At 36.1% G+C, this 25,670-nt stretch overlaps 1 protein-coding gene across 2 annotated transcripts in view; it reads left to right on the plus strand.

Moving 5' to 3' along the window:
• Positions 1–25,670, plus strand: part of ipo11 (importin 11) — a 167,779-nt gene that overhangs the window by 104,461 nt on the left and 37,648 nt on the right. For both annotated transcript variants that reach the window (XM_089119540.1, XM_039680653.2), the window contains exons 22-24: positions 1,538–1,614; positions 20,114–20,193; positions 21,408–21,488. In XM_089119540.1, coding sequence (XP_088975666.1) covers positions 1,538–1,614; positions 20,114–20,193; positions 21,408–21,488 — 238 coding nt within the window. The remainder of the gene's footprint in view (positions 1–1,537; positions 1,615–20,113; positions 20,194–21,407; positions 21,489–25,670) is intronic.

A 25,670-nucleotide genomic window follows, 5' to 3' on the forward strand; every position in this document is an offset into this window, starting at 1 on the left:
GTAGAAGAGACAACTTGGGGTCACTGTAAGTGTTTCTTATTTTGAGACAAAACACAAATGGGGACAAGATAATTTTTATTTTATTTTTACTTTGCTATACTGAATAGCTTAATTGTTAGCCTATGTCTACTTTATCACTGTTACAATGGTTACACAAGTAAAGTGCAAAATATTAATACAAGTATATACACTAAATGATACAAATGTATTATTTGACCAATTTTAAAGTTTTGCTACATTTTCTTCCTGAAATCCACCTTGAAATCCTACCCCCTGTTGGGATCAGTTTTTTTGGATCAAAATTATCCAAATCCCACTGACAAGTTTTGTACAACACAAACTGAAGGTTTGATCCAGATTAAAACTAGGATTGGAGGATTGAAACTAGGATTGAATTTCCCTTTTGAACAACCCATTTTCAAGATTTGATCCAATCCGATAACCAAAATCCGATCAGCTTACCTTTGAACAACTGGCCCATTGTTTGTATATGGGTTGAGATTTACCCAATTCATGACTAAGGAAATGAGTGTCACATTTCTTCTTTTTTCAAGATATTCCTAACCTCAGGAATACAGCTAAAGCATTGCACTTGTATTAACTGCCCTCAAACTAATGGGATCCCAGTTAGTGACTGTGACACTCCTGTCAACCACTGACACACGTAATGCTTAAAAGATTTGTGTGACAAATTGCCTGTCCAGATGCGAATGATAGCATGAATCATTGGAGTTGGGCCTCGGAGGATCCGGGCCAGCACTTTTTTTTATTTAAGTGCCCCATTTTGCACTTGCTGTCAAGCGACAAGAAGCCGCTGAGTCAGGAGAAATCTTTCGCATAAATTAATTTATCTTCAGCTCTGGGTTTTGAACCGCTTGTCCTACATTCCGATCGATATTGTCCGTGATAATAAGCTCAGCCATCCTTTGTATTTATAGATTTATTCTATAGTGCTGTAATTCCTACACTTTTTATCTTTTTCTCCTTTCTGAATGAATTTCTTTTTTCTCTGTTCCGTCAGTCTCCTCATTCTCTTCGCTCATCTCTTTGAAGAGTGTTAACCCCCCGCCTCATCTTTAAGTTCAAGGCTTCTCTCTCTCTCTTTCTCTCTCGGTTTGTTGTTCGCTGTCCATTTATCATTTTCTCTGAGTCACTCAAAGAGAGTCACTCTGTACAATAACCCAACCTGCACAAAGACTCTGGATCAAATATAGCAGCACTTCAACAAATTTAGTCGCATCCATTCATTTTCTCTAATGCTTTTATAAAAGATCATCTGTTTTGTTTAAAGATTGAAGATGCTCAGCTTGAAGCCACCCTTTTTACGAATTGGTGCCATGAAGTGTTTCCATGGACACTAAAAGCATAGTTCTTTCATTGTAATATTACCATTATACTACTAAAGGTATTTTATTTTATTTATTTTTTTGGTCTTTCAATGTCATGATGATCAAGTAACATCTTTTTTACTAAAACATAGTTGCATTTTAAATGAAGGCTGTTTAAATGGCATGATCTTTTTTTTTTTTTCATTCAGGTTTGTGACTTTAGAGAACAGCCCTGCCATCACTCCTGAGCTTCTGAGGATCTTCCAGAATATGTATGCCCTACTTGGTAAGTAGATGCCTCTGAATTAGTTTTAGTCCATCCAGTTTTTTATATATTTTTTTTATTTACAGATCTAGCTGAAAGCCAGTACCAATTTAACTGTCTAATTGACATGCCCTGAAATGCAATTCACAGACTTTTCCATCTGAATTCTCAATTTAGATACTTGTTTACCTCAATCTTTTTATTTTTTATTTATAGTAATTAAGTAGATCTACTTAAGTACTGTACTTAAGTACTAAAAGGCTGTATCTGTACTCTACTAGAGTATTGTTTTTTTTCTCATACTTCTACTTTTACTTCAATAGATATTTTCGACGAATTTAATACTTTTACTTCGATATTTTTTTAATGTTCTGCTAGTTACTCGTTACAATTATAAAAATTTTACGAATCATTCATTGCAAGTTGGCTTTCATGCTGCCTAAATCGCACGCCAGTTTTATAGTGTAATGGTATTGATTGACACACACATTTACAACTAACGCAGGGGTTGTCCCGCAATGACATTTTTTTGACGGCCACTAAAGCAAATTTGTATCCCGCCAAAGTGCCTTATTTGATTGCTAGGTTTGACTGCTTTCTTTAATAATTTAATGACACAATACTTGAAACACGCCTCTCTCTGTGTGTGCGGCCGTGTGCACAGATAACAGCGCACTATACAGAATTCAATTCTCTTTTGTCTCATCTAGTGCTGGAATAGTGTAAAATATATTGAATGTGTAAACTAGCAAAAAAAACAGCGAATCACATGCATGCCGCACCGGGGGTCCTGTTCCGTTCGAATCACGGATCAACAACGATCCGTTTAACCCCTAGGATCAACCTAAAAGCCATTTTTACTGTTGAACGGTCATGAAATGCAGTACTGACTTTTTCAAGCTGAATTTCCAGAGCAGAAATTCAATTCTTGTTGGCTGAATATTAACTAGGTTGACCTCAATACTGTAGTCTAATGGGTTTTTAAAATTCAGAAGTCAGATTAGTTGTCAATCAGCAGATTAATTATGATATAGTTCTGTTATTCATGAGAGTAAACAGCGGCCAATTGCATAGTTGATAGCTCTTTATTCTGCTCAGTTAGATTCCTTTAGTGGTTATTTTTCACTTGTATCTTTAAGTCACTTAAATGTTATTTTGGTTGTAGTAGGACTGTTTCTCAGATGTGAATACAATGATTTTCAGATCGACTGAGGCGACACAAAGAAAAAAATGTTGGTTTTGCTTCCCTGGAGTTGTATTAGAATTAGATAATTAACAGTTTTAATTGGGGCACTATAATTAAATATGCTTGCATCACTGCCTCCTTGCCTCTGGGAAATGTCACACAGAAGTGTTTCGGTGGATAGGGACCATAAGACCAACACCTCTCATAACCTTAGATGGTTGGAAAGATGCATAGCCGTCAGAGTTGAGGGTTGGTAGAGGTCAGTATGAGAGAGAGAATAAGAGAAAGTGTTATATTAAAGCATCTGCCGGTCCATTGAAATGCAAAGAGAGGCAGCTGATTGAAGTGATTTTTCCATTTGCATGCTCGTTTCTCCAATCCTCGTCTCTTTCAGGTGCTGATGGTAATATTAGCACAAGGGCCTGTTAAGGCTCAGTCTCTTTCATCCATTCTTCGGGGGAGATGGTTGAGAAAAAAAAAATCTCCCCATGGAATGGAATGAGGATGGCCTCTGACCGGAAATTAGTCTGTATCATTTAGAGATTTCGAAAGTACTGGTACAAACTTGATATGAAAATAGAAAAAATATAGCCTATCAACATTAAGCCCGGGACACACCAAGCCGACATTTGGCCGCTTTTGATCATCGGTCGGCTTAGATTTTTGCGGTGTATTCCACACCGTTGGCTTTTGTCAGATGCTTTTTTAGGGGCCAATTCAGCATGTTGAATGCATATCAGTGCCTTCAGTGAGAGAGAACTTTTGCTTTTTTTTAGCTTCGCGATCGAGTCAGTGCACGAGAATTAAAGCGAAAGTTAACGAAAGAAGTCAATTATAAGGCTATTATATTTTTACATTATCTTACCATAGCATTCAAATGCGTGAGTATATTCATAATAACTTCAGCTGACTGGAATGAAGAAAGTGATCAGCATAATTGATTTTCAAAATGGGAAGCAAGCACTACTTTGTTTACGGATTATCTGGAGTCCTAGTTTTGGTTTCCTTTTTTGAATGGTGAAAATTGGCCATTGATACCTGCTGATATGTACAGTTATTTCCATACACGCAGGCACAGAACGCACATAGTTGACCATCACCAGTAGACGAGAGCAAGAACAGCGTTTTGACCAAGACAAGAAGCAACCATATAGTCAGCTTTCATCGCCACAAGTTTTTTGACGTCGGCTTGGTGTGTCCCAGGCTTTACTCTTTCTACAGAGTTATTGCTGATAACATTAAAAAAAATTGCTTATTGGTGGCATTTGAGTGGTTGGTGCTCAGAATCAAGAATTTCGCTGGTACTGATAATGACATTTTGGTATTGTGTATTTTGGTATTATTTGACATTTACATTTTGGTATTTTGGTATTGTGACAACTGTAGTTTCATCTCAGTGACTGAATTTCATCCGGTATACATAGCAGTATGGCTTTTACAAATGCAAAGTGGGATAAGAGAGGTAGAAAACGTAACTCCATTTGACAGAATGTGAAAAAGTTTCTAGTTGTCGCCTGCAGCCAGCGCTCTTGCGATCGCAGCGCTCCGTTCAGGCCAGCTTATCTGCCTGGGTGATGAAATCTCATCTGTGTTCTTAGTGCTGTTCGACAGGGGAGGCGAGATCTCGCTGTGTGCCAAACAGCTCACTTCCTTCATCTCTCACTGCTCGCAGCTCCTCACCTGCTGAGGTCTGGGATGAGAAGCTCCTGCTATCGCCCTCCTGCTGACTACACTACTGTCTTTCTCTGATTCTGGAGCGTGTGTGCATGATGCAGAGCTGATTTACCGTGGCGCTGCCATTTGGTTCCTGTTACAATGCAATGGCTTTAGCCCTTTAAGCCCTGAAGGCATTTTTAGAGTGACATACACATGTACTCATAAGACTCATAAGTCTAAAAGTGTAGCAAGGAGTCTCAAATGGTTGGTATTTTTTGATAGAACACTTTTAGAATTGTTTTTTGGAAAAAAGTTATTCGATTTGGACATTCTCATGCTGAGTAACTGCTGCTAAAAGACAAATGCAAGTGTGCTCAAGGGAAACTTTACACATCTATCTTTTTTGACATGTGGTAACTTTGGAAGGAAATAAGGTTTCCTTATTTTTTTTTTAGCATAAATATATGCTATGTGATGGCACTTAGGAGTTAAAGGGCACCTATTATGGAAAATTCACTTTTACATGGTGTTTGAACATAACTGTGTGTTGGCAGTGTGTGAGCAAAACCACCCTAGAATGATAAAAATCCACTCAGTGTTTTTTTTTTTTAAATCTCAATTCAGCGCTTTGTGACGTAGAATTGAGCAAGGGGTTTGATTGACAGTGTGGTTGTGGCATAGACCCTGCCCTCGGTGATCACCATCCTCCATTGTTTCAACGACAGCCGGTAATATCTCCTAGAATCATAAGTGTCATGTTGTGGGATGGATGTAATAATGACATACATAGTAGTTTTCACTTACTTCCGACATCAGAGCCACTGAAAACACAGTGGATGTATTGTATTTTGGAAGTTTAAGTGGCGCCTTTCCTTCGTAAATAAGTTTGTGTTTGAGAGAATCATTTTCTGACGGACTGTTTTGTGAACAAGGGTCAATTGAAAGCAGGTCTTGCTTCAAAGTTAATCCTCAAGTGTGGATCGCCGTCTACTGTTTGCCATCCAACGTCACCTCTAGTAAGTGTATTTTTATGATTTTTGAGCAAATAGTCATTTCAGTCGATGTCAGCCACTTCAACAACAAATGCGTCTTAAGTTGTTGTTGTTGTCATCGTTGTAGGATGCCTATAATTTAAACCTTGTTTGTATAGTGTGTAACCAGACATTAATAAATATATATATATATATATATTTTTTTTTTAAAGATATTATATGAAAAACTGTATAAATTTTCTTGCCATCTTCTCACATTTGCCACAGAAGCACCTGTATGACAAGTAAACATGACGCAATAGGTCCCTCGCATAAATGTAATTTCGCTTGTACGCAGCAAACTTTATCACAGTATGTGTTTGTAGTTTAAAAAAATTGCACCAACGTTAGTGTTTGTGTGTGTGTGTGTTTTGCACATCCATAATTTCAAAGGGGATTACAACTCTGTAAGTACATAAATCCTTGTAAGTACATAAATCTGCGTCCTTGCAGATCATCTGTCCATCATCGTACAAAGACCGCCCTGGCAATTTGATTGGCCCGATCATTTTTTGACTGATCATAATTACTCCTCAATGGATCGAGTCCAGACAGAACTTCCCGACCAAAAAAATGTTGTGGGCGGGGTTCGGGCTGGCATCCAGGCTATATTTGTTCAATATTTTCAAGTAAATTCTTTTAACAAAGCACATACAAAAGACCTGAACCGGAAGCAAGCTGTTTTGAAGAATACGAACATTCTTTGAAAGTCCCCATTTCATGTTGTTAAGATACAACAATTTAGTTAAGGAAGTAGATTTGCTACTTAGCTTCTACCGTACAGTACAATCACAGCACAGTACAATCAGGGATTATGTTTTTGAAAAATGAATGGAAAATTTTTCACTTAACCCGCATGGGGGTTAGAGCCTGTAGTGGAAATGTTGACAATTGGTTTAATACGATTTCCAGAAATTTAATTAACTTCTCTGTTTGTGCCAGCAGAGCTTTATTAGCAGTGTAAATACTCCTACTTATTCTCACACATACACAACAGAGATCCCACAATAAGTAAATTTAGGGCCATGTGATTTTTCTTTTAAATGCCAGAGATGGTTTGCAGCGGTTTTAATAACCTAATAAAACTTCCTACCCATTTGTGTGGCTATTTCAATAGCACCTGAGTGTCTAAAATGCCATTGGGCTGATGCCTAAGCCAGTTTGCTTTACTTACAGCAGTTCACAGTGGCAGGAAAGTCATTGCTTTTTCAAGAATTGTTTCTATGGTGAGTTATTTCACTGTTATAGATTGCAGCGGTTGATGATCTTGACAGCGCTGGAATTGTCCCTCTCTGCAGTTTTATCAGACCCTGCAGTAGAAACGCTCACTGAATTGTCTTTATTTTTTGTTGACCACAGCAGCAAAAACCCATAGAATTTCTCAAACCATTTGTGGATGTTTCACTGACTTTTTTCAGTGGAAGAGGTGGCAGAATATTTCTCGTCTGCCAGAGTTTTAGTCGGTCTCACTTGAAACTGCTGAGCGTGCCCTTGTGTATGTGTTTTCCTTCCAGGACAAGTAATGAGGCCCGCTGTTCCTGATATGCTGAGAAATGCTTTTTAGGCTGTAGATATCCTATTTGTCTGGATTTCATCTGATCAAGGCATGCTCTATTTGTCTTTTTGGTGAATCTCCTGACATTTAAAAAAAAATGTGCCTAGATGCTCTGGCTTTTAGTAGTGTTTACTGGCTGTGTCAAAGAGTCGTAGCCACAAGCCTTCAGCAAAGATCAGAAAGAGGCCTGTGAGAGATGCTTGTAATGGAGCGCCATCTACATTTCATAATCCTAATCCCTCAGAGGCAAAAATAAATCAATCGTATTTTCTGTAAGGACTAAACTTTCAGAAGCGCCACTCAAACAAATATCAACAAGGGGCTGTGTACAATTTCGGAATCTGTAGGACTGGGAAACAAAACACAATTCCTGTTTTTAAACCTCAGGAGACACAATTATTAATAGAGCTGTGTTTTTTTATATAAAAACAAGCATTTACGATGCATTTGTTGTGTCTGTCTATCTCTTGTAGCAAATTAGCTCTATGAAATATTAGTCAATCATAACTTGTTATAATTGATTATGAATATTTGGATAAGTTAATCTGAGGTGTCTTCTGGGTCCTGGAGCTGTTTTGACATACTCTGACATTTGGGCTTATTTCTGTTACTTGTGACATTTTCATGGCTGAAGTCTGATTGCATTGTATTCAGAACAAACTCTGCTACAATAATATTTCAGCAGCATGTACAGTAGGTAAATGTTTGTGGTTTTGAGATAATAATGTTTATGTGTGGTTTGTGAAAAAAATGAAAAAGAATTGTCACTGAAATAAGGTTACTGGTTATTTATACTGGTTATTTCTTCACAAGACTTTTGTGAAAATTGTATCACATAGCCTAGAATATTGCTCTAAAACTATGTGAAAATCGCCCACAGAACTGTTGCATACTGGATGTTTTTTTCTCTTTTATTATATGGGCCATTCTATAGAATTGGTTAAAAGTTAGATTTGGAAACTCTAGAAATCTTGAAAAGAAAATAGTCTTTTTTCCATTAATCTCTAAAGCCAATTCAACTTATCATACATATTTCAAAATACCTAACCCCAGCTGCTCCCGACGAGCTGGACGGCGCCTTGCAAGGCTGACACCGCTGTCGGTGTGTGAATGAGTGTATGAATCGGTGAATGTGAGGCAAATGTAAAGCGCTTTGGTGGCCATTGGGTCTGTAAAAGTGCTATATTTTTGACAAAACGTACTATATATTTAACATGAGTCTAACAAAAGCTTATTTGATGTCTATTTTATAGTAAAAACTTTATAATCTATCCAAAACTAGTCAACAAAATGTTGTCATTACAGACACTATTCTATATCACGATGAGAACAAATCTCAGTAGGCTATAGCAATACAGTTTGGATGTGTTCATGTAAAAATAATGTTTGCTAATGTAGGAGAGAGAGAGTAAATGAAAGCACAGATGAAATATACAGCGGTAGTAAACATCGCATGCGCGTGTCTGTGCCGTTTGAGGATCCATAAAAAAAATAGACATTTAACAGGATCTAATGATGTACAACACTTACATTTAAGATCAAAATCAACAGAGTAATTTGAGTCTTTTTTTACAATGATAAGGAAAAAAGTGAGCTTGTCGCGTCTGCGTGATAGCCAACTCCAGAGGGTTAACAGTGATGGTAAATTTCTCCCTATTAGCTTGTTTGAGTTTCTTTTATAAATGTGGCTTCATGTTGACCAGACCAGTTTTAAATCATGACACAGATTTTCTTATGTACATTGATTTCATTAATATTTCAAATTGTTAAGCTAGTATGTTTACTCTTAATGTATAACATTTGGTTTGTTGCCTCAAGCTATAGCTTAGATGTGAAGAATGGCAGCCATGTGAAATTTATAGATTTGTGTTTATTTCATTTTCATTTTCATCTAAATGCATTATCAGTGCCCTGCACACATCTGTTCAGCTGACAGGTTTTTATTTATACATTTTTTTTTTTGCCTTCATGCCTCTGGGTGCTTTGTGCTTGGCCCTTGGCCGTCTGCACTCTTGAGAACTAAACAATTCTGAAGGCCTCAGCTCTTAATGTCTTAATGAAGCAAGGAACAACGGCTGAATATTTAAAGAATGTTAGCTGGCACGAGGGATGAAATTGAGATTTGTTTCACTTCGGTGCACAAGGAAGACCTTGTATCTGTCTCGCATTGTCCTTAAGCATTTAAACAGTCACATAGCTTTTATTAAGCACTATTCTGTTTTTTAAATGTCTCATGGAAATTCCACTACTACTTTTTCAGCTATTATTGAATAGTGTGAGCGTATGTATATATATATATATATATATATATATATATATATATATATATATAATATTATTATTATTATTATTATTAATATTATTTATTTATTTATTTATTTGCAAATTTAAGCATTATATTAATTAAAAGGCACTCACGTCTTGGCATTTCAGTATGGATTGATTATGATTGAAGTCGAATAGATGTACATGTGAAACTTCAGAAATGATTGTAAAAATGTATATGATCCATTTCCCATCCTGAAAATTACTTTAAAAATTAGATTAAAACAATGAGTTAAAACAATTTATCTATTTTTTTTTTTTGCTTTCATTCTATGCACTTAAAGCTTCATTGCATTAAATTCCAATGTTTTTTTAAGTGTCTCGCACCATGAGTTTGTATTTTAGACAATGTGTTAAGTTAGTAGTTTTAAAAAACATTCTATTTTAATTCATTGCTCTCCGGCCGGCTATTTTGTATGTGTCTGTCCGCATCCTAAGAAATAATTTGGGGTTAGGTGAACACGTAAGTCAGCTAGTTGTTCAGGCGAACTATTCAGGTTTAAAATATGTAGTTGTACATATTTTTGTTGCAGTGCTGCTAATAATTTGCCTCATGTCTGATAATTACCTGCTCTTTTTGTCTTTTGTAATCTACGTTCAATTAAGTGTCCAGTAAATGTATAAAAGTAAATGTTTTTTTCTATATTCTTCACATTTATATTGAAGATTTTTGTTTCACCTGTAATGCATTTTCAAGATTTAAGTACTTAAAAAGAAAAAAAGTTCATAGTTAAATGATAATGACCATTTAATTGCCAGTCATGTTTCTTATATAGCTTATATAATAGCGCGTTTCCACTACACAGAATCGGCTCGCCTTTGTTTGGTTTTCAACTTTGTAAAAGTTGTACCTGTACCTGCTTTCGGGTACTTTTTTTAGTATCACCTCCGGCGAGGTTCTGAGCGAGCTGAGGCGATACTAAAATGTGACGTGAAAACAATGCCGACTACTGATTGGTCACAGAGAATCATCACCATTCACTGCGTCATCATTGCACGCTCCAGATGGAGTATCCAGAATAACCCCGCCATTTTTAAATAGTTTGGCCAGAGATAGTTACTAAACGTACTACTATTATTATGGCAACTCGGAAGAATATGCCATGGTCAAACAAGGAGGTGCAGACTTTCCTTTGTTTGGTTGCCAAAGAGAGGATCCAGCGAAAGCTTGATGGGGCAACCAGGAACGAAAGTCGTCGCTATGACGACCGGGTACTATTCGTGCCGGGTACTGTCTGCAATGGAAAACATAGCGAAAAGCGAGCTGAGTCGAGCAGAGGCGAGTCCAGCTGGTACTGGAACTGAAAAAAGCGCCATAAAACTGACATGAAACCAGAAAAAGAAAACAATAGATTTGAACATGTTTAATCATGCCTTAATAGAGAGGTTAATATTCTCAGAGGGAGCCGGGTTTAGAGCAAGATTATCTCATAATTATGTTTGACTGCATTAGTCCAAGAATTCCCAGCTAATTATTATATTTGAATATAAACTCCACAAATGTTAATTTTAGTTATTTTACAGAGTTTCTTAGCACGTTGTTTTTTTCCCCAGAAAAACATCTATAATACTCAGATTTAGCTTTTGTGGTCCTCCATGGCATCTTTACAATAAATAACTACAGTGATGCAGATCAAAAACAAGCTTTTAAAGGGTGATGAATGGCAAGACTGTTAGCAATGCGTGTCTAAAATGAATTGATTTAATATGTGCAACCAGACCTACAAAATGACATGGGACCAGCATTTTTCCCTTATGGGCTCTAACTGCTTGTGGCCTTCTGAAATGTTGACACTTAGCTCAATAAGGTTTTCAGGAATTTAATTACTTCTCAATTTTTGACCGCAGAAATTAATTAGTGGTGTAAATACTCCTGCTATGGCTTTAGGAATAAAAAAAAAAAAAAAAACACACATCAGAGTATAGCATAAAGAAAGCAAAGCAAGTCTTTACAAAAACTGTGGTAATGGTAGTGGGCAGTGATGTTATTGTTGTTTTTGCCTATAATTGGTGCTGTTTTGATTTATACGGGGGTGTTTTTTTTCCAAATTTATAGCACCATTATTACATCTATAAAAATACATTTCAATATTTATTGAGTGGCAATGATTTATTAAAAAAAAACTAAAAAAACATAAGCGTTGATTATACCACAACTATCGTTTTCATTAACAGAATGTTATTTAACACAACATAATTTGAAATTTGACAGATATTCACACATAAAAAGACATTTTTACTTAAAATAGTTCTTTATTTTAAGTCCATGGGGCAAAAAGTGCCCATAGTTGAAGAAACACCCAGGAGTTCTATCAGCTATGGCTTTATAGACCTTATTTACGGCTGTGCCTTTTTTTATATTAAACAAGAATAAAGGCGAGACTGTGGGGGATGGACATCTCATTGGGTTCTACTGTTATTTCATGTGTTTTTGGATTGCTCTGCTGATGAAATACTGCAAAAACATATTTCTGATAAATTTCTGTAGGCAAAAAAAGAAAAAACTCCAGTCAATTTGAGCTGTGGAAAATAAGTGATCAAGGCTTTATACAGCTCATAACCTCGCTTTCATACCTTTCATGGTGCTGCTCTGATTAATGTCTTTTGACGTCACCTTGACGGAAATAACAGCATTAGACCTCCACTTATATTTATTGTGCCGGTACATATATTAAATCACATTTGTTTACCCATAGTCTGAAAAATCACTTCTGACTAATTGTGAAATAGCAGGTTTGTAAGTATGTTCCCTGTTGCAGATTTAAATTATTTTTTCCTCCATCTTTTTTTTTTTCAGTTGTTTAGCTCATTGTATGCCTCTGTGTAATAACAGTTCTCATGACACACTTGTAACGGTGCTTTAGAGGCTGAGCAGAGCTGCCATTCTTCGATGACATCAATATTCATGAACTGCACGAGATGGTATAAATTAAATTGTTTCGTACCTCATCATCGTTAAATGTCTGCGAATCACGCCGAGGGGAAGCAGGGGAGCTTCAGAAATTATTTAATTTATTTACTGTAAAATGGGAATGATTTAAGTTTATTTAAATGATTTGAAATCCAAGCGGTCTGTGGACAGCGTTCCCTTGGTAGTGTGGTATGAAGAGGAAGCATAAAGTGCTTTTGTACAGGAAATGGACCACTCAACACAGTTGAACAAATCCCATTTCTGAGAAACCAGCTGTTTTATCTGAACTGTGTCAGGGTATATATATTACAATATTAGACACATAATAGCATAACTAGTAGCCTAGTAGCCTATAAAGCCAGCTGGCATTTGATAAAACTAAAACACAAGGCTACGTCTGAAATTATACATGCAAATACATTTAAATTGATTAAGTCTTAGCCTACTTACAGGTTGTGGCCCAACAACTGCTGCCTCTGGTTTTAAAGTTGGAACTGCTTCATGTTTTAGTAACAGTTTCTTGTTGAATCCGGTGTTGAATTCGTGGAGATTCTGGAAGCTGTCTTCCGTAAAATGCGCAGCACAGAGAGCTAAATTACGATTTTAATTTTCAGGAACATAATCAAACATAAATTATATCCATTGTTGTCGAAGTACAACGTCCGTGGGAAGCCCGAACACGGAAGACCTGCAGCTGGATGAACATAACACACTTTCGACGAGCCGCAGAAATATGGCCATGCCCTTTTTTGCATTTTCCGGAGGGAGGGCTGATGCAAATGTATGGGTTAGTTACGTCTAAAACCCGTTGTAGTCCCAATCGAGTCATTTTTGTAGGCATTAAACTTTCTGGTTTTTAAAAGACGATATCTCTGCTTACACTGAACTTTCAGCGCTGCAACTTTGCAGATACTGTTCATGCACCAACAGCAACATTACACAAATGAAAAAAGTGAAATCGCAATCAACCCCCCCTTTAAGAGTGTACTTAGTTTGTCACCCATGTACATACACGTATGTGTGTGTTAGGGCTGGGACAAAAACGTCAACGTCTCGCAACTGCTCAATATTATAGCCTATGATTTCCAAAAATAGTACTATGTCAACTAGTGAAATCAGCACAAGAACTGTTGAGGAATATGGAACATAATTTTGACTATTGTTTTTGTCATATGTTGTAATAACTGACAGACAATCATTTTAGCTGCTCTGTGAATGTCCTCGCAACGAGCGAGGCTGAACATAGGAGCTGAAACGCTCAGACGCTAATAGACTATTAACTTAAAGCTTTTACTCTTAAACACAAAAGGCACTTTTTTATTTTTGTATTGAATGCTAGACATCAAGTTGTTGCTATTTTCATCTGAAAGAAGAACTACAAGATGCACTTTTTAAGCTAGGCCTTTGTGTTTTCAAGGCTTCAAGGTTCTAATTAGGGATGGGCAATGATTAATTGCATCCAAAATATACAAATATACAAATTAATTATACACACTACACACACATATATTATGTAAACACAAACTTTTATTTTGGATGCGATTAATCATTGCCCATCCCTAGTTCTAATGAATGCTACCTCTGACTAAGAATGCATTACTTTGCACTTGTATAGACTTTTATTTTGGAATTTTAAGAGCAATAATATATTGGAATGTTAAGGAATTAATGTTTTTTTTTTTTTTCAGATATGTAAATCAACATGTATAAACTGCCATTAGTCAATTAATGGGGATATAATCGAATCGAAATCGAATCAGACCGGGAAAATTAATCGTTAGATTATTCGATGCATCAGAGAAATAATCATTAGATTAATCGTTTAAAAAATAATCGTTTATTCCAGCCCCAGTGTGTGGGGATTCCTTAAAAATAGCCGCTGGATTTTCGCTGGTGATTTGTGTGTTTTTCTGTCCATCCTGCAGATGAAAGGGCTTGTGATGTTGCGTTTGAACTTAACCAGCTCAGAAAAGCAATTTTATCTTCAGATCATCAAATGAGGATGGCAGTAGTGTCGTGTGTGTCACCGAGAGGTTGTGCAGAATGGAGACCCTCTTGACCTTAGAAAAGTACAAAACACGCTGCGGTTCCAGGCACAATTGAAGCAGTGATTCTGCCATCTCTCATTACTGTTAACAATATAAGGGTCAGCCCATCCTAAAGCCCTTGGAATTCACCCCAAATCCTATTCAGCCTTTGAGACATTTTGCACCATTTTTTCCAACTGAGGTCAACCTTGGCTTTATGCAAGGTCGTCCGCAAAGGGAAGCCGGGGACGGTTGGCCTTCGCAGTGTCCTGATTTTTACAGTAACCAACTGAAAATCATGCGAAAATATATTTAAGTAAGATTTAACAGGATAAAGGCCACAAGTCAAGGCAAATTTTTGGATTCCATAGCAATGAATAGCAAGATAAGCAGTAGATGAGTGGCTTCCTCCTTGTTCATTGTTGTGCCAATGTGTATTGATATAATTAAGTTGGCTTGAGAAAGCCAACTTACTGAAATCCTATTTAAACTTATTATTATTATTATTATTATTCTTCTTACTCAAAATTTTCTGACTCTAACTCCTCCTAGAGCTTTAACTCTACAAACTCCAAACTCGGGTCAGACCTTCAGACTGTTCTGACTCGAGTTGCTATATCTTTTTAGACTGATTCGACTTTCAGATTTCTTAAAAATTAATATTAAAAATCATAAAAATCCCATTGACTTTCATTGCAGCATGGTCAAATTGAGCCAAGACTACGGTGGCCCAATAGCGTACAACAAAAACTCAAATCTAAATTCCCTGAAGCCCTAGACTCAATTAAACTACCATTCTATATGAACTAATGAACTATCTATCTATCTATCTATCTATCTATCTATCTATCTATCTATCTATCTATCTATCTATCTATCTATCTATCTATCTATCTATCTATCTATCTGTCTGTCTGTCTGTCTGTCTATCTATCTATCTATCTATCTATCTATCTATCTATCTATCTATCTATCTATCTATCCATCTTTCTTTCTAACAAATCTATCCATCTTTCTTTCTAACTAATCTATCCATCTTTCTTTCTAACAAATCTATCCATCTTTCTTTCTACCTAATCTATCCATCTTTCTTTCTACCTAACTAATCTATCCATCTTTCTTTCTAACTAATCTATCCATCTTTCTTTCTAACAAATCTATCCATCTTTCTTTCTAACAAATCTATCCATCTTTCTTTCTACCTAATCTATCCATCTTTCTTTCTACCTAACTAATCTATCCATCTTTCTTTCTAACAAATCTATCCATCTTTCTTTCTAACAAATCTATACATCTTTATTTCTAACAAATCTATCCATCTTTCTTTCTACCTAACTAATCTATCCATCTTTCTTTCTAACTAATCTATCCATCTTTCTTTCTAACAAATCTATCCATCTTTCTTTCTAACTAATCTATCCATCTTTCTTTCTAACAAATCTATCCATCTTTCTTTCTAACAAATCTATCCATCTTTCTTTCTACCTAACTAATCTATCCATCTTTCTTTCTAACTAATCTATCCATCTTTCTTTCTAACAAATCTATCCATCTTTCTTTCTACCTAACTAATCTATCCATCTTTCTTTCTAACAAATCTATCCATCTTTCTTTCTACCTAACTAATCTATCCATCTTTCTTTCTAACTAATCTATCCATCTTTCTTTCTAACAAATCTATCCATCTTTCTTTCTAACAAATCTATCCATCTTTCTTTCTACCTAACTAATCTATCCATCTTTCTTTCTAACAAATCTATCCATCTTTCTTTCTAACTAATCTATCCATCTTTCTTTCTAACAAATCTATCCATCTTTCTTTCTAACAAATCTATCCATCTTTCTTTCTAACTAATCTATCCATCTTTCTTTCTAACTAATCTATCCATCTTTCTTTCTAACAAATCTATCCATCTTTCTTTCTACCTAATCTATCCATCTTTCTTTCTACATAATCTATCCATCTTTCTTTCTACCTAACTAATCTATCCATTTTTCTTTCTAACTAATCTATCCATCTTTCTTTCTAACAAATCTATCCATCTTTCTTTCTACCTAATCTATCCATCTTTCTTTCTACCTAACTAATCTATCCATCTTTCTTTCTAACTAATCTATCCATCTTTCTTTCTAACAAATCTATCCATTTTTCTTTCTAGCAAATCTATCCATCTTTTTTTCTAACTAATCTATCCATCTTTCTTTCTAACTAATCTATCCATCTTTCTTTCTAACAAATCTATCCATCTTTCTTTCTAACTAATCTATCCATCTTTCTTTCTAACAAATCTATCCATCTTTCTTTCTAACTAATCTATCCATCTTTCTTTCTTACTAATCTATCCATCTTTCTTTCTAACAATTCTATCAATCTTTCTTTCTAACAAATCTATCCATCTTTCTTTCTAACTAATCTATCCATCTTTCTTTCTAACAAATCTATCGTTCTTTCTTTCTACCCAAGTAATCTATCCATCTTTCTTTCTAACAATACTTTCTTTCTCTTTCTTTCTTTCTTTCTTTCTTTCTTTTTAACAAATCTATCCATCTTTCTTTCTAACTAATCTATGCATCTTTCTTTCTAAAAATTCTTTCTTTCTCTTTCGTTCTTTCTTGATGCTAATAACATGCTAATCATGCTAGCTTTCCGCTAATCATGTTAGCTTCTTGTTAAAAACATGCTAGCATGATGCTAGCTACATGCTAATCATGCTAGCATGATGCTAGCTACATGCTAATCATGCTAGCTTCTTGCTAAAAACATGCTAGCATGATGCTAGCTACATGCTAATCATGCTAGCATGATGCTAGCTACATGCTAATCATGCTAGCTTCTTGCTAAAAACATGCTAGCATGATGCTAGCAACATGCTAATCATGTTATTATGATGCTAGCTACATGCTAATCATGCTAGCATGATGCTAGCTACATGCTAATCCTGCTAGCTTCTTGCTAAAAACATGCTAGCATGATGCTAGCAACATGCTAATCATGTTATTATGATGCTAGCTACATGCTAATCATGCTAGCATGATGCTAGCTACATGTTAATCATGCTAGCTTCTTGCTAGCAACATGCTAATCATGCTAGCATGATGCTAGCTACATGCTAATCATGCTAGCTTCTTCTTAAAAACATGTTAGCATGATGCTAGCAACATGCTAATCATGCTATTATGATGTTAGCTACATGCTAGTCATGCTAGCTTCTTGCTAAAAACATGCTAATCATGCTAGCTTGATGCTAGCTACATGCTAATCATGTTAGCTTCTTGCTAAAAACATGCTAGCATAATGCTAGCAACATGCTAATCATGCTATTATGATGTTAGCTACATGCTAATCATGGTATCATGATGCTAGCTACATGCTAATCATGCTAGCTTCTTGCTAAAAACATGCTAACATGATGCTAGCAACATGCTAATCATGCTAGCATGATGCTAGCTACATGCTAATCATTCTAGCTTCTTGCTAAAACATGCTAGCATGATGCTAGCAACATGCTAATCATGTTAGCAAGATGCTAGCTACATGTTAGTCATGCTAGCTTCTTGATAAAAACACGTTAGCATGATGCTAGCAACATGCTAATCATGCTATTATGATGCTAGCTACATGCTAATCATGCTAACAACATGCTAATCATCTTAACTACATGCTAATCAAATTAGCATCAAGCTAGCTACATGCTAATCATGTTAGCTTCTTGCCAAAAACATCTATCTATCTATCTATCTATCTATCTATCTATCTATCTATCTATCTATCTATCTATCTATCTATCTATCTATCTATCTATATTTCTTTCTAACTAATCTATCTTTCTAACTAATCTATCCATCTTTCTTTCTTTCTTTCTTTCTTTCTTTCTTTCTTTCTTTCTTTCTTTCTTTCTTTCTAATCTATCTTTAAAACTTCATTCAAACTTCAAAACTTCAAACGCTCTGGTCCGGCTTTCTCAAGCCAACTTAAAGTTTGTCATCAAACTTTTTTTTCTAGTTATTACTGTCATTGCTGTATGATTATCTCCACTTAAAGGATTAGTTCACTTTAAAAAAAAAAAACATTTGCTGATAATTTACTCACCCCCATGTCATCCAAGGTGTCCATGTCTTTCTTTATTCGGTGGAAAAGAAATTAATATTTTTGATGAAAACATTACAGGATTTTTCTACATATAATGGACATCAATGGACCCCAACCGTTTAAGGTCCCAATGAGAGTTTCAGTGCAGCTTCAAAGGGCTTTAAATGACACCAAACGATGAACAAGGGTCGTATCTATAGCGAAACAATCGGTCATTTCAAAAATAGATACAACAAGTTTGTTTTATAAGCACAAATGCTCGCCTTGCTCTGTTCTGTGATGCGCGTTCGTGACTCTCCTGTTCGAACTCGAATCTTTTTTCGAGTCATTTCGTTAATTTCGATCGTTGAATGAACCAAATGACTCGAAAAAAGATTCGATAATTTTGATGAATGAATTTGAACAGGAGAGTCACGAAAACTTTTTTATTTATTATTTAAACGACCGATCGTTTCGCTAGATATGACCCTTGTTCATCGTCTGGTGTCATTTAAAGCCCTTTGAAGCTGCACTGAAAATGTCATTTGGACCTTGAAACGGTTGGGGTTCATTGAAGTCCATTATATGGAGAAAAATCCTGTAATGTTTTCATCAAAAACCTTTTTTTTTTTTTTTTTTTCGACTGAAGAAAGAGAGACATGGACATCTTGGGTGACATGGGGGTGAGTAAATTATCAGCAATTTTTTTTCTTTTAAAGTGAACTACTCCTTTAAAGCTTAGTGTACTGAAAACTTTGATTTATGCGCTTCACTAGCACTCCAAAGGGAAAATAGAGAAATTTTAACAAGGGCTAATCAAAATTAATTTCTTTATAATTGTTAAAAAATACTGTCAAATGTACAGTGATGGGTTCAATAAATTAGCTCTTTTTTAAATTCTTTTAATATATACATACTCCTGGACAAAAAAAACAATGGCTAATGGTTATTGGTCAGGAAATTTCTGCTATCTCAGAAAACATCAAAGACAGAAAAAATATTTGGCAGAATATGGGACGTTTGATTCAGCGTGGTTCAGCAGACTTGCGTGGAGTGATGAATCGCAATTAAACATGAGTTGCATGATGTTTCAGAGCGGTGTCTTTGGAAATCTGGTGAGGAATATATAAATAAATGCATCTCTATTACAGTGAAACGTGGAGGAAGAGACTGTGTCATTGTGTGTCGGTGAGCTACTTCACTGTGAAAAGTCATTAAATGCTTTGAAGAACAAGAGAATATTGCAGAATGGCTTGCTTCCCACAAATGAAAAGTTGTTATCTGAGAGGAATGATCAACAAGATGATGCTCTTGTTCAAATTGCAAAGAAGTGGCTTGAGAATATGTTTTGGTCAGAGCCCAGATTTGAACCAGAAGTTGTGAATATTTGGATGAACTGGGATTTATCTCAGATGAACTGGGAGACATTTATCTCAGATGAACTGGTAGACATTTTTCAACTGCTCATGAACTTTTTCAAGCCATGTCTGCCACTGCAGTTATTTCCTGTTGTCTTGTTTTCAGGCGTGCGAGTTCTCGATGAGTCAGAGCAGCATTATTTTAAAGTTTCTGTGCTCCAGACTGCTGTTTTGTTATATGAAATGTAACCATTTTACTGTCTTTCCACATACCGCTTCTGTCTCCCTCACTGCTGGTCTTCATGTTCTCTCCCAACTGTTATTTTTTCTCTCTGAGATATTACTCTGTGATATTGCTTCTCCCTGGTTTCAGTCTTATTTTTTTTTGTTTCTCTATTTCAGAACTGAGCTCGGAGAATGTGCGCACATGCTTTCAGATCATCAATGCCTACATTTATCTCTCTGCTACAGATTTCTTACAGGTAGGAGTAAAACGACTTCAAATAAGAGAAAAGTCAAAATAGATGGGAATGACTGTGAACATAACCTTATTTGCACTTTCTCAAAAGATGAATGTGGAATAAATCTTAACAGACTACTGTGTGTGTGTTGTGTGCATGTGTGTGATGATTTTTCAATTTTAAATATTGTGTATAATCAGTGACTTCTACAGGATCATTCCCGTTTGCAGGATCTTTTAAGCTCTGTAACGAAAAAAAAATAAGAATTCATTACTAAACTTTCAAACTGAGGCAATTTATAAATTCTAGGTAAGTTATGTACACGACAATAAGTAAACGATCTGGGTGTGTAACATGATGTTAATAAAAAAGCTAAAGTTAGCTTATATGAGGATGGGAGCATGTTAATTTAATTAATTAAATTATTTCCAACTTTTTGTTGGAAAAATTGACTGCACCTGTTTGTTTCATTCTATAACATTGAAGAGAATTAAATGTTTTAACAAACCATTATTTAAATTAAAACCAGACTAACACAACATAGAATTCATTAAATCCATTGCTAATACATAATTGTAACGTACGGACAGAGACGGTCGGATCCATGTGCAGCACTTTATTTCAACTTGAAACAAACAGACAAACTCAGATAAACTGTTAAACAAAGCTAGGGGCAATCAGGCAGGCAGCACAGGTTCGTAGACGGTACAGAATACAGGCAAGGGTCAAGAGTCCAGGGAAACACGGAGAAACAGAACAGGGAATAACGCTTAGAATTGCACGCTTACAGTGAAACAAGACTTCGCAAATGACCAAGGAGAAACACAGGTTTAAATCAGGAACTCAATAACCAATAATGAAACACAGCTGAACATAATCAAACATAAGGAGCCCGGGGAAACATAACATGGGGAGAGAGTGTCCTCCAGAGGCTCTTGAGGGCACTGCAGCTGCAGATTGTCACAATAATGATGTTTATGTTGTCATTTTCCCATCAAAAATTGTGTTGCTTTCTGGAGAAATTATTTGTCTAATAAACTGCCTGTTTTTATTTAAATGAACAGATTAAGTGGGTTATTTCTAAGATGTTTTGTTGGGAAACTTGTAATTGGGAAAAATGCTAAAACATTTGAAATATTTCTCATAAAATATTTAAGAAAGTTGATGGCAAAAATAGCAAATAGTCTCTTAAACTATAGGCGCAAAATCAATAATCTCTCTCTCTCTGTCTCTAGAACTATGCTGAAGCTCTCTGCAGATCTTTCTGTGAACTTCTGAGAGACATCACCACAGAAGGGCAGGTCCAGGTTTTGAAGGTACAAAATCCCTAACACTCTTTTGCAAACAGCCTGATTCATCCTTCCTCGCAAGGCTCTTTTGTGCCTGTCTTCTTGACGCTCTGTGAAATGAAGTGCCCTGACATTGCCGCAGAGTAACGACTAGAGAACCCCGTTCCTCAACTATGTCATTTTGGTTTTGAGTAGACCACTGTCAGCTCAGCTTCTTTCTTTTTTTTTTTCTTTTTTTTGAAGCCAATCTCAACTTTGCTTGCTTTACCTTATGCACTAAAGCTCTTAGATCTGACAGAAGAGGCGCGCTCTTTGACATCGCCCTCCATTTTTCAAACACTTCTCATTTCCACACCAACGGTTGGGGTGGATTTGTACTTTGAAAGCACTATTTGCAGGGCCCTGCTATTTTATTAACTTACTTTCGACCATTTTAACTCATTTTGCCATGTGACCAATTGGACCTTGTAGGACAGATAATTATCTTGCAGGGGTCATACAGCAAGAAGCCTGTCTGATGTGGGCTTCAAAGTGAGCGTCTTGTCCGCACTGCAGCGCCGGTCCTCTCTGGAGGTGGAGAGACAGAGTGGCTGCCAGGATGCTGCCATTACAGATAAAGCTTTTTGCTTTGGCCTCCAGCTGCTCCTTCATAGGTTAGCAGATGCTCATCGGAGACCCCAAGCCAATTTGGAGCATGAAACGTTCTCCGCGCCCCCACAGGAAGAGTTGGAATGCATTACCAGAGATTTTGGATATTTGTTTTTTTTTATGTTAGTATTGTGTTGTGACTGCACCATTGTTCTGTCATCTCTTCAGGGTATACTGTGAAACTTTTCTAATTAACTTTAATCATTTTTCTCTGTAGATCCTAAGTAGCATAGAGCGCAGGTGTGCACACGTCTACGCGCTCCGCGTCTTGCGTTGTGCCAACAGGCAGCATCTTTCCACTAGAGTGAAGGCAACTTTAATTGGGAAAAACGAGCCCAAGGTTATCTGAGACATACATGTATATTTTTGACAGTTTGATAGAAAGCCTTGTTTTGTGCCTTTTGATGGTGGGCCATCTGCGTTTACAAGACGCTTGTTGAAAATAACAAGTATGATGAAATAACAAGTATGATGGTCTGCTAGGTGGGAAATCCACAGCATTCTCAACTTGTTTGCATTGAATCCCTGTATACAGCATTATACTTTCAAGCAATTATGGTGGTCGTATTGTCCTCAACATGTCTTATTATTTTTTGTCTTTTATGGGTTAAATGAATAATTTAGCATCCCCCCATCCCCCCCCCCCCCCCCATACTCTGAAAGTAAATGGTGATTTAGAGCTCCACATATGACTTTGCTACAAATATGACTGCAAATGAGATTTGAAAGAGATGATAAATTGGAACATTAGCAGTGAACAGCTTGCATCACAGTTTCAAAAGTTTGTGGTTTGGAAGATTTTGTCTGGAATGGTTTTGAAATTCGCACTCACCAAGGCTGCATTTATTTGATCAAAAGAAAAAAAATACAGTAAAAACAATAATATTGTGACATACTACAATTTAAAAACAAAAACTATTTTAATGTATTGTAAAATTTAGGGCTGTCAAACGATTAATCACGATTAATTCCATCCAAAATAAAAGTTTGTGTTTACATAATATATGTGGGTGCACGGTGTATAATTTTTTTGTATATTTATAAATAAACACACATGCATGTATAATTAAGAAAAAAATATTATTTATACAATGAATATTTATATATAATGTAAATTATATATAAATCTATATACAGTATATACATGAAAATATTTCTTAAATATATACAATATAGCTAGAATATAGCAAGAATGCTGTTGTCTTGGATATATACGTATAGCTTACAGAAGGTACACTCACCTAAAGGATTATTAGGAACACCATACTAATACTGTGTTTGACCCCCTTTCGCCTTCAGAACTGCCTTAATTCTACGTGGCATTGATTCAACAAGGTGCTGAAAGCATTCTTTAGAAATGTTGGCCCATATTGATAGGATAGCATCTTGCAGTTGATGGAGATTTGTGGGATGCACATCCTGGGCACGAAGCTCCTGTTCCAGCACATCCCAAAGATGCTCTATTGGGTTGAGATCTGGTGACTGTGAGGGCCATTTTATTACATTGAGCTCATTGTCATGTTCTAGAAACCAATTTGAAATGATTCAAGCTTTATGTGCATTATCCTGCTGGAAGTAGCCATCAGAAGATAGGTAGATGGTGGCCATAAAGGGATGGACATGATCAGAAACAATGCTCAGGTAGGCTGTGGCATTTAAACAATGCCCAATTGTTACTAAGAGGCCTAAAGTGTGCCAAGAAAACATCCCCCACACCACCACCAGCCTGCACAGTGGTAACAAGACATGATGGATCCATGTTTTCATTCTGTTTACGCCAAATTCTGACTCTGGCATCTGAATGTCTCAACACAGAAATCGAGACTCATCAGACCAGGCAACATTTTTCCACTTTTTCTGTGAGCTCTTCAAACTGTAGCCTTTTTTTTGCTATTTGTGGTGGAGATGATTGGTACCCGTTGGGTTCTTCTGCTGTTGTAGCCCATCCGCCTCAATGTTGTGCTTGTTTTGGCTTTACAAATGCTTTGCTGCATACCTCGGTTGTAACGAGTGGTTATTTCAGTCAAAATTGCTCTTCTATCAGCTTGAATCAGTCGGCCCATTCTCCTCTAAGCTCTAGCATCAACAAGGCATTTTCACCCACAGGACTGCCGCATACTGGATGGTTTTTTTTTCCTTTTCACACCATTCTTTGTAAACCCTAGAAATGGTTGTGCATGAAAATTCCAGTAACTGAACAGATGAAATACTCAGACCGCCCCGTCTGGCACCAACAACCATGCCACGCTCAAAATTTCTTAAATCACCTTTCTTTCCCATTCTGACATTCAGTTTGGAGTTCAGGAGATAAATGCATTGAAGCAACTGCCATGTGGTTGATAAGATTATTGCAATAATGAGAAATTGAACAGGTCTTCCTAATAATCCTTTAGATGTGTGTATAATTACCTAAGAACATTTTGGGAAAAGTTGTATTATCGCATTAATGATAAGGTACAGCTTAAGGTACAACTAAGAACATAGTAGCGTTAAGAAGTTTTTCGGGAAATCCAACCCAGACCAACAAGAGGGCAACAGTTAACAAGTGCTGTAATAAGTCTTAGTCTAGCACAGTACAAATAGCAAGTTTTTTTTGTTTTTTATTCACTTTTTTTTTTTTGAATATTGAACATAATTTACCATCCAGCTTTGTTGAATGGAAAAGAGAAGCATGGACATTCTGCTTAATATCCTTTTTTTACAATAATACAGCTTTGTAATGAGTAAATAACTAATTGTTCGTTGAATAGATGATCTATTAACATTTAATAAGTTTGTACGTATCAAACAACCTTTCAGACTTGTACCTCTCCATTTGCTTGTCTACATGGGAACTGTTCTGAATGCATTAAAGTAACTGTGTAGGCAGTGGCAGTCTCAGACGTGTGGGACGCCATTCGATTAACCTCACAGAGGATTCCCTGCCTTCTTACACCACAGGTAGCATTTTTGGCACGTAAATCATCGGGCCCATGTACACCAGCTTTGTAACTCCTTAATTAACTGTTAATTTACATTAGCAGTATCTGAAAGGCGCTACTTTCATTTTATTGATGTTTTAAATTAACACAGAAAGAAGGGGCCATCTTCTCAGTAAAATGTGTTCAGAGAGATGTCAGTTAAGTCAAAGGCTAAAGTACAATGAGAGATGACAGGGCCATTTAACTCTCCTATGGTGTACACGATTCAAGGACTATACAGTTCATATCCTTTCATGACAGTCAAGAGGAACTAATTTTAAGGTACTTCTGTAAAGAGTACTCAAAAATCAGACAGAGATGTTGCTCACCGTGTGAATAGGATTAGTCAGGCTTAAGAGGATAGTTCAGCTAAAAATTAAAAGAATTTCATCATTTATTCACTCTAATGTTGTTGCAAATTGTTCTTTCTGTGGAAAAAAAAGAACAATCTGTTCTGGACTTTTCTATTCAATTAAACTAAAAAAAAAAAAAATTAAACTTAAAGTGAAGCTTCAAAATGGACAGAAAAGCACCAAAAAAGTCTTTACTTTCAGTTTTATTGATCAAAATGATTATTTTCTATTAATAAAACTGAACTGTA

The sequence above is a fragment of the Pimephales promelas genome, chromosome 14, assembly GCF_988280905.1.
Source record: "Pimephales promelas chromosome 14, fPimPro1.hap1.1, whole genome shotgun sequence".
Classification (NCBI taxonomy): Eukaryota; Metazoa; Chordata; class Actinopteri; order Cypriniformes; family Leuciscidae; genus Pimephales; species Pimephales promelas.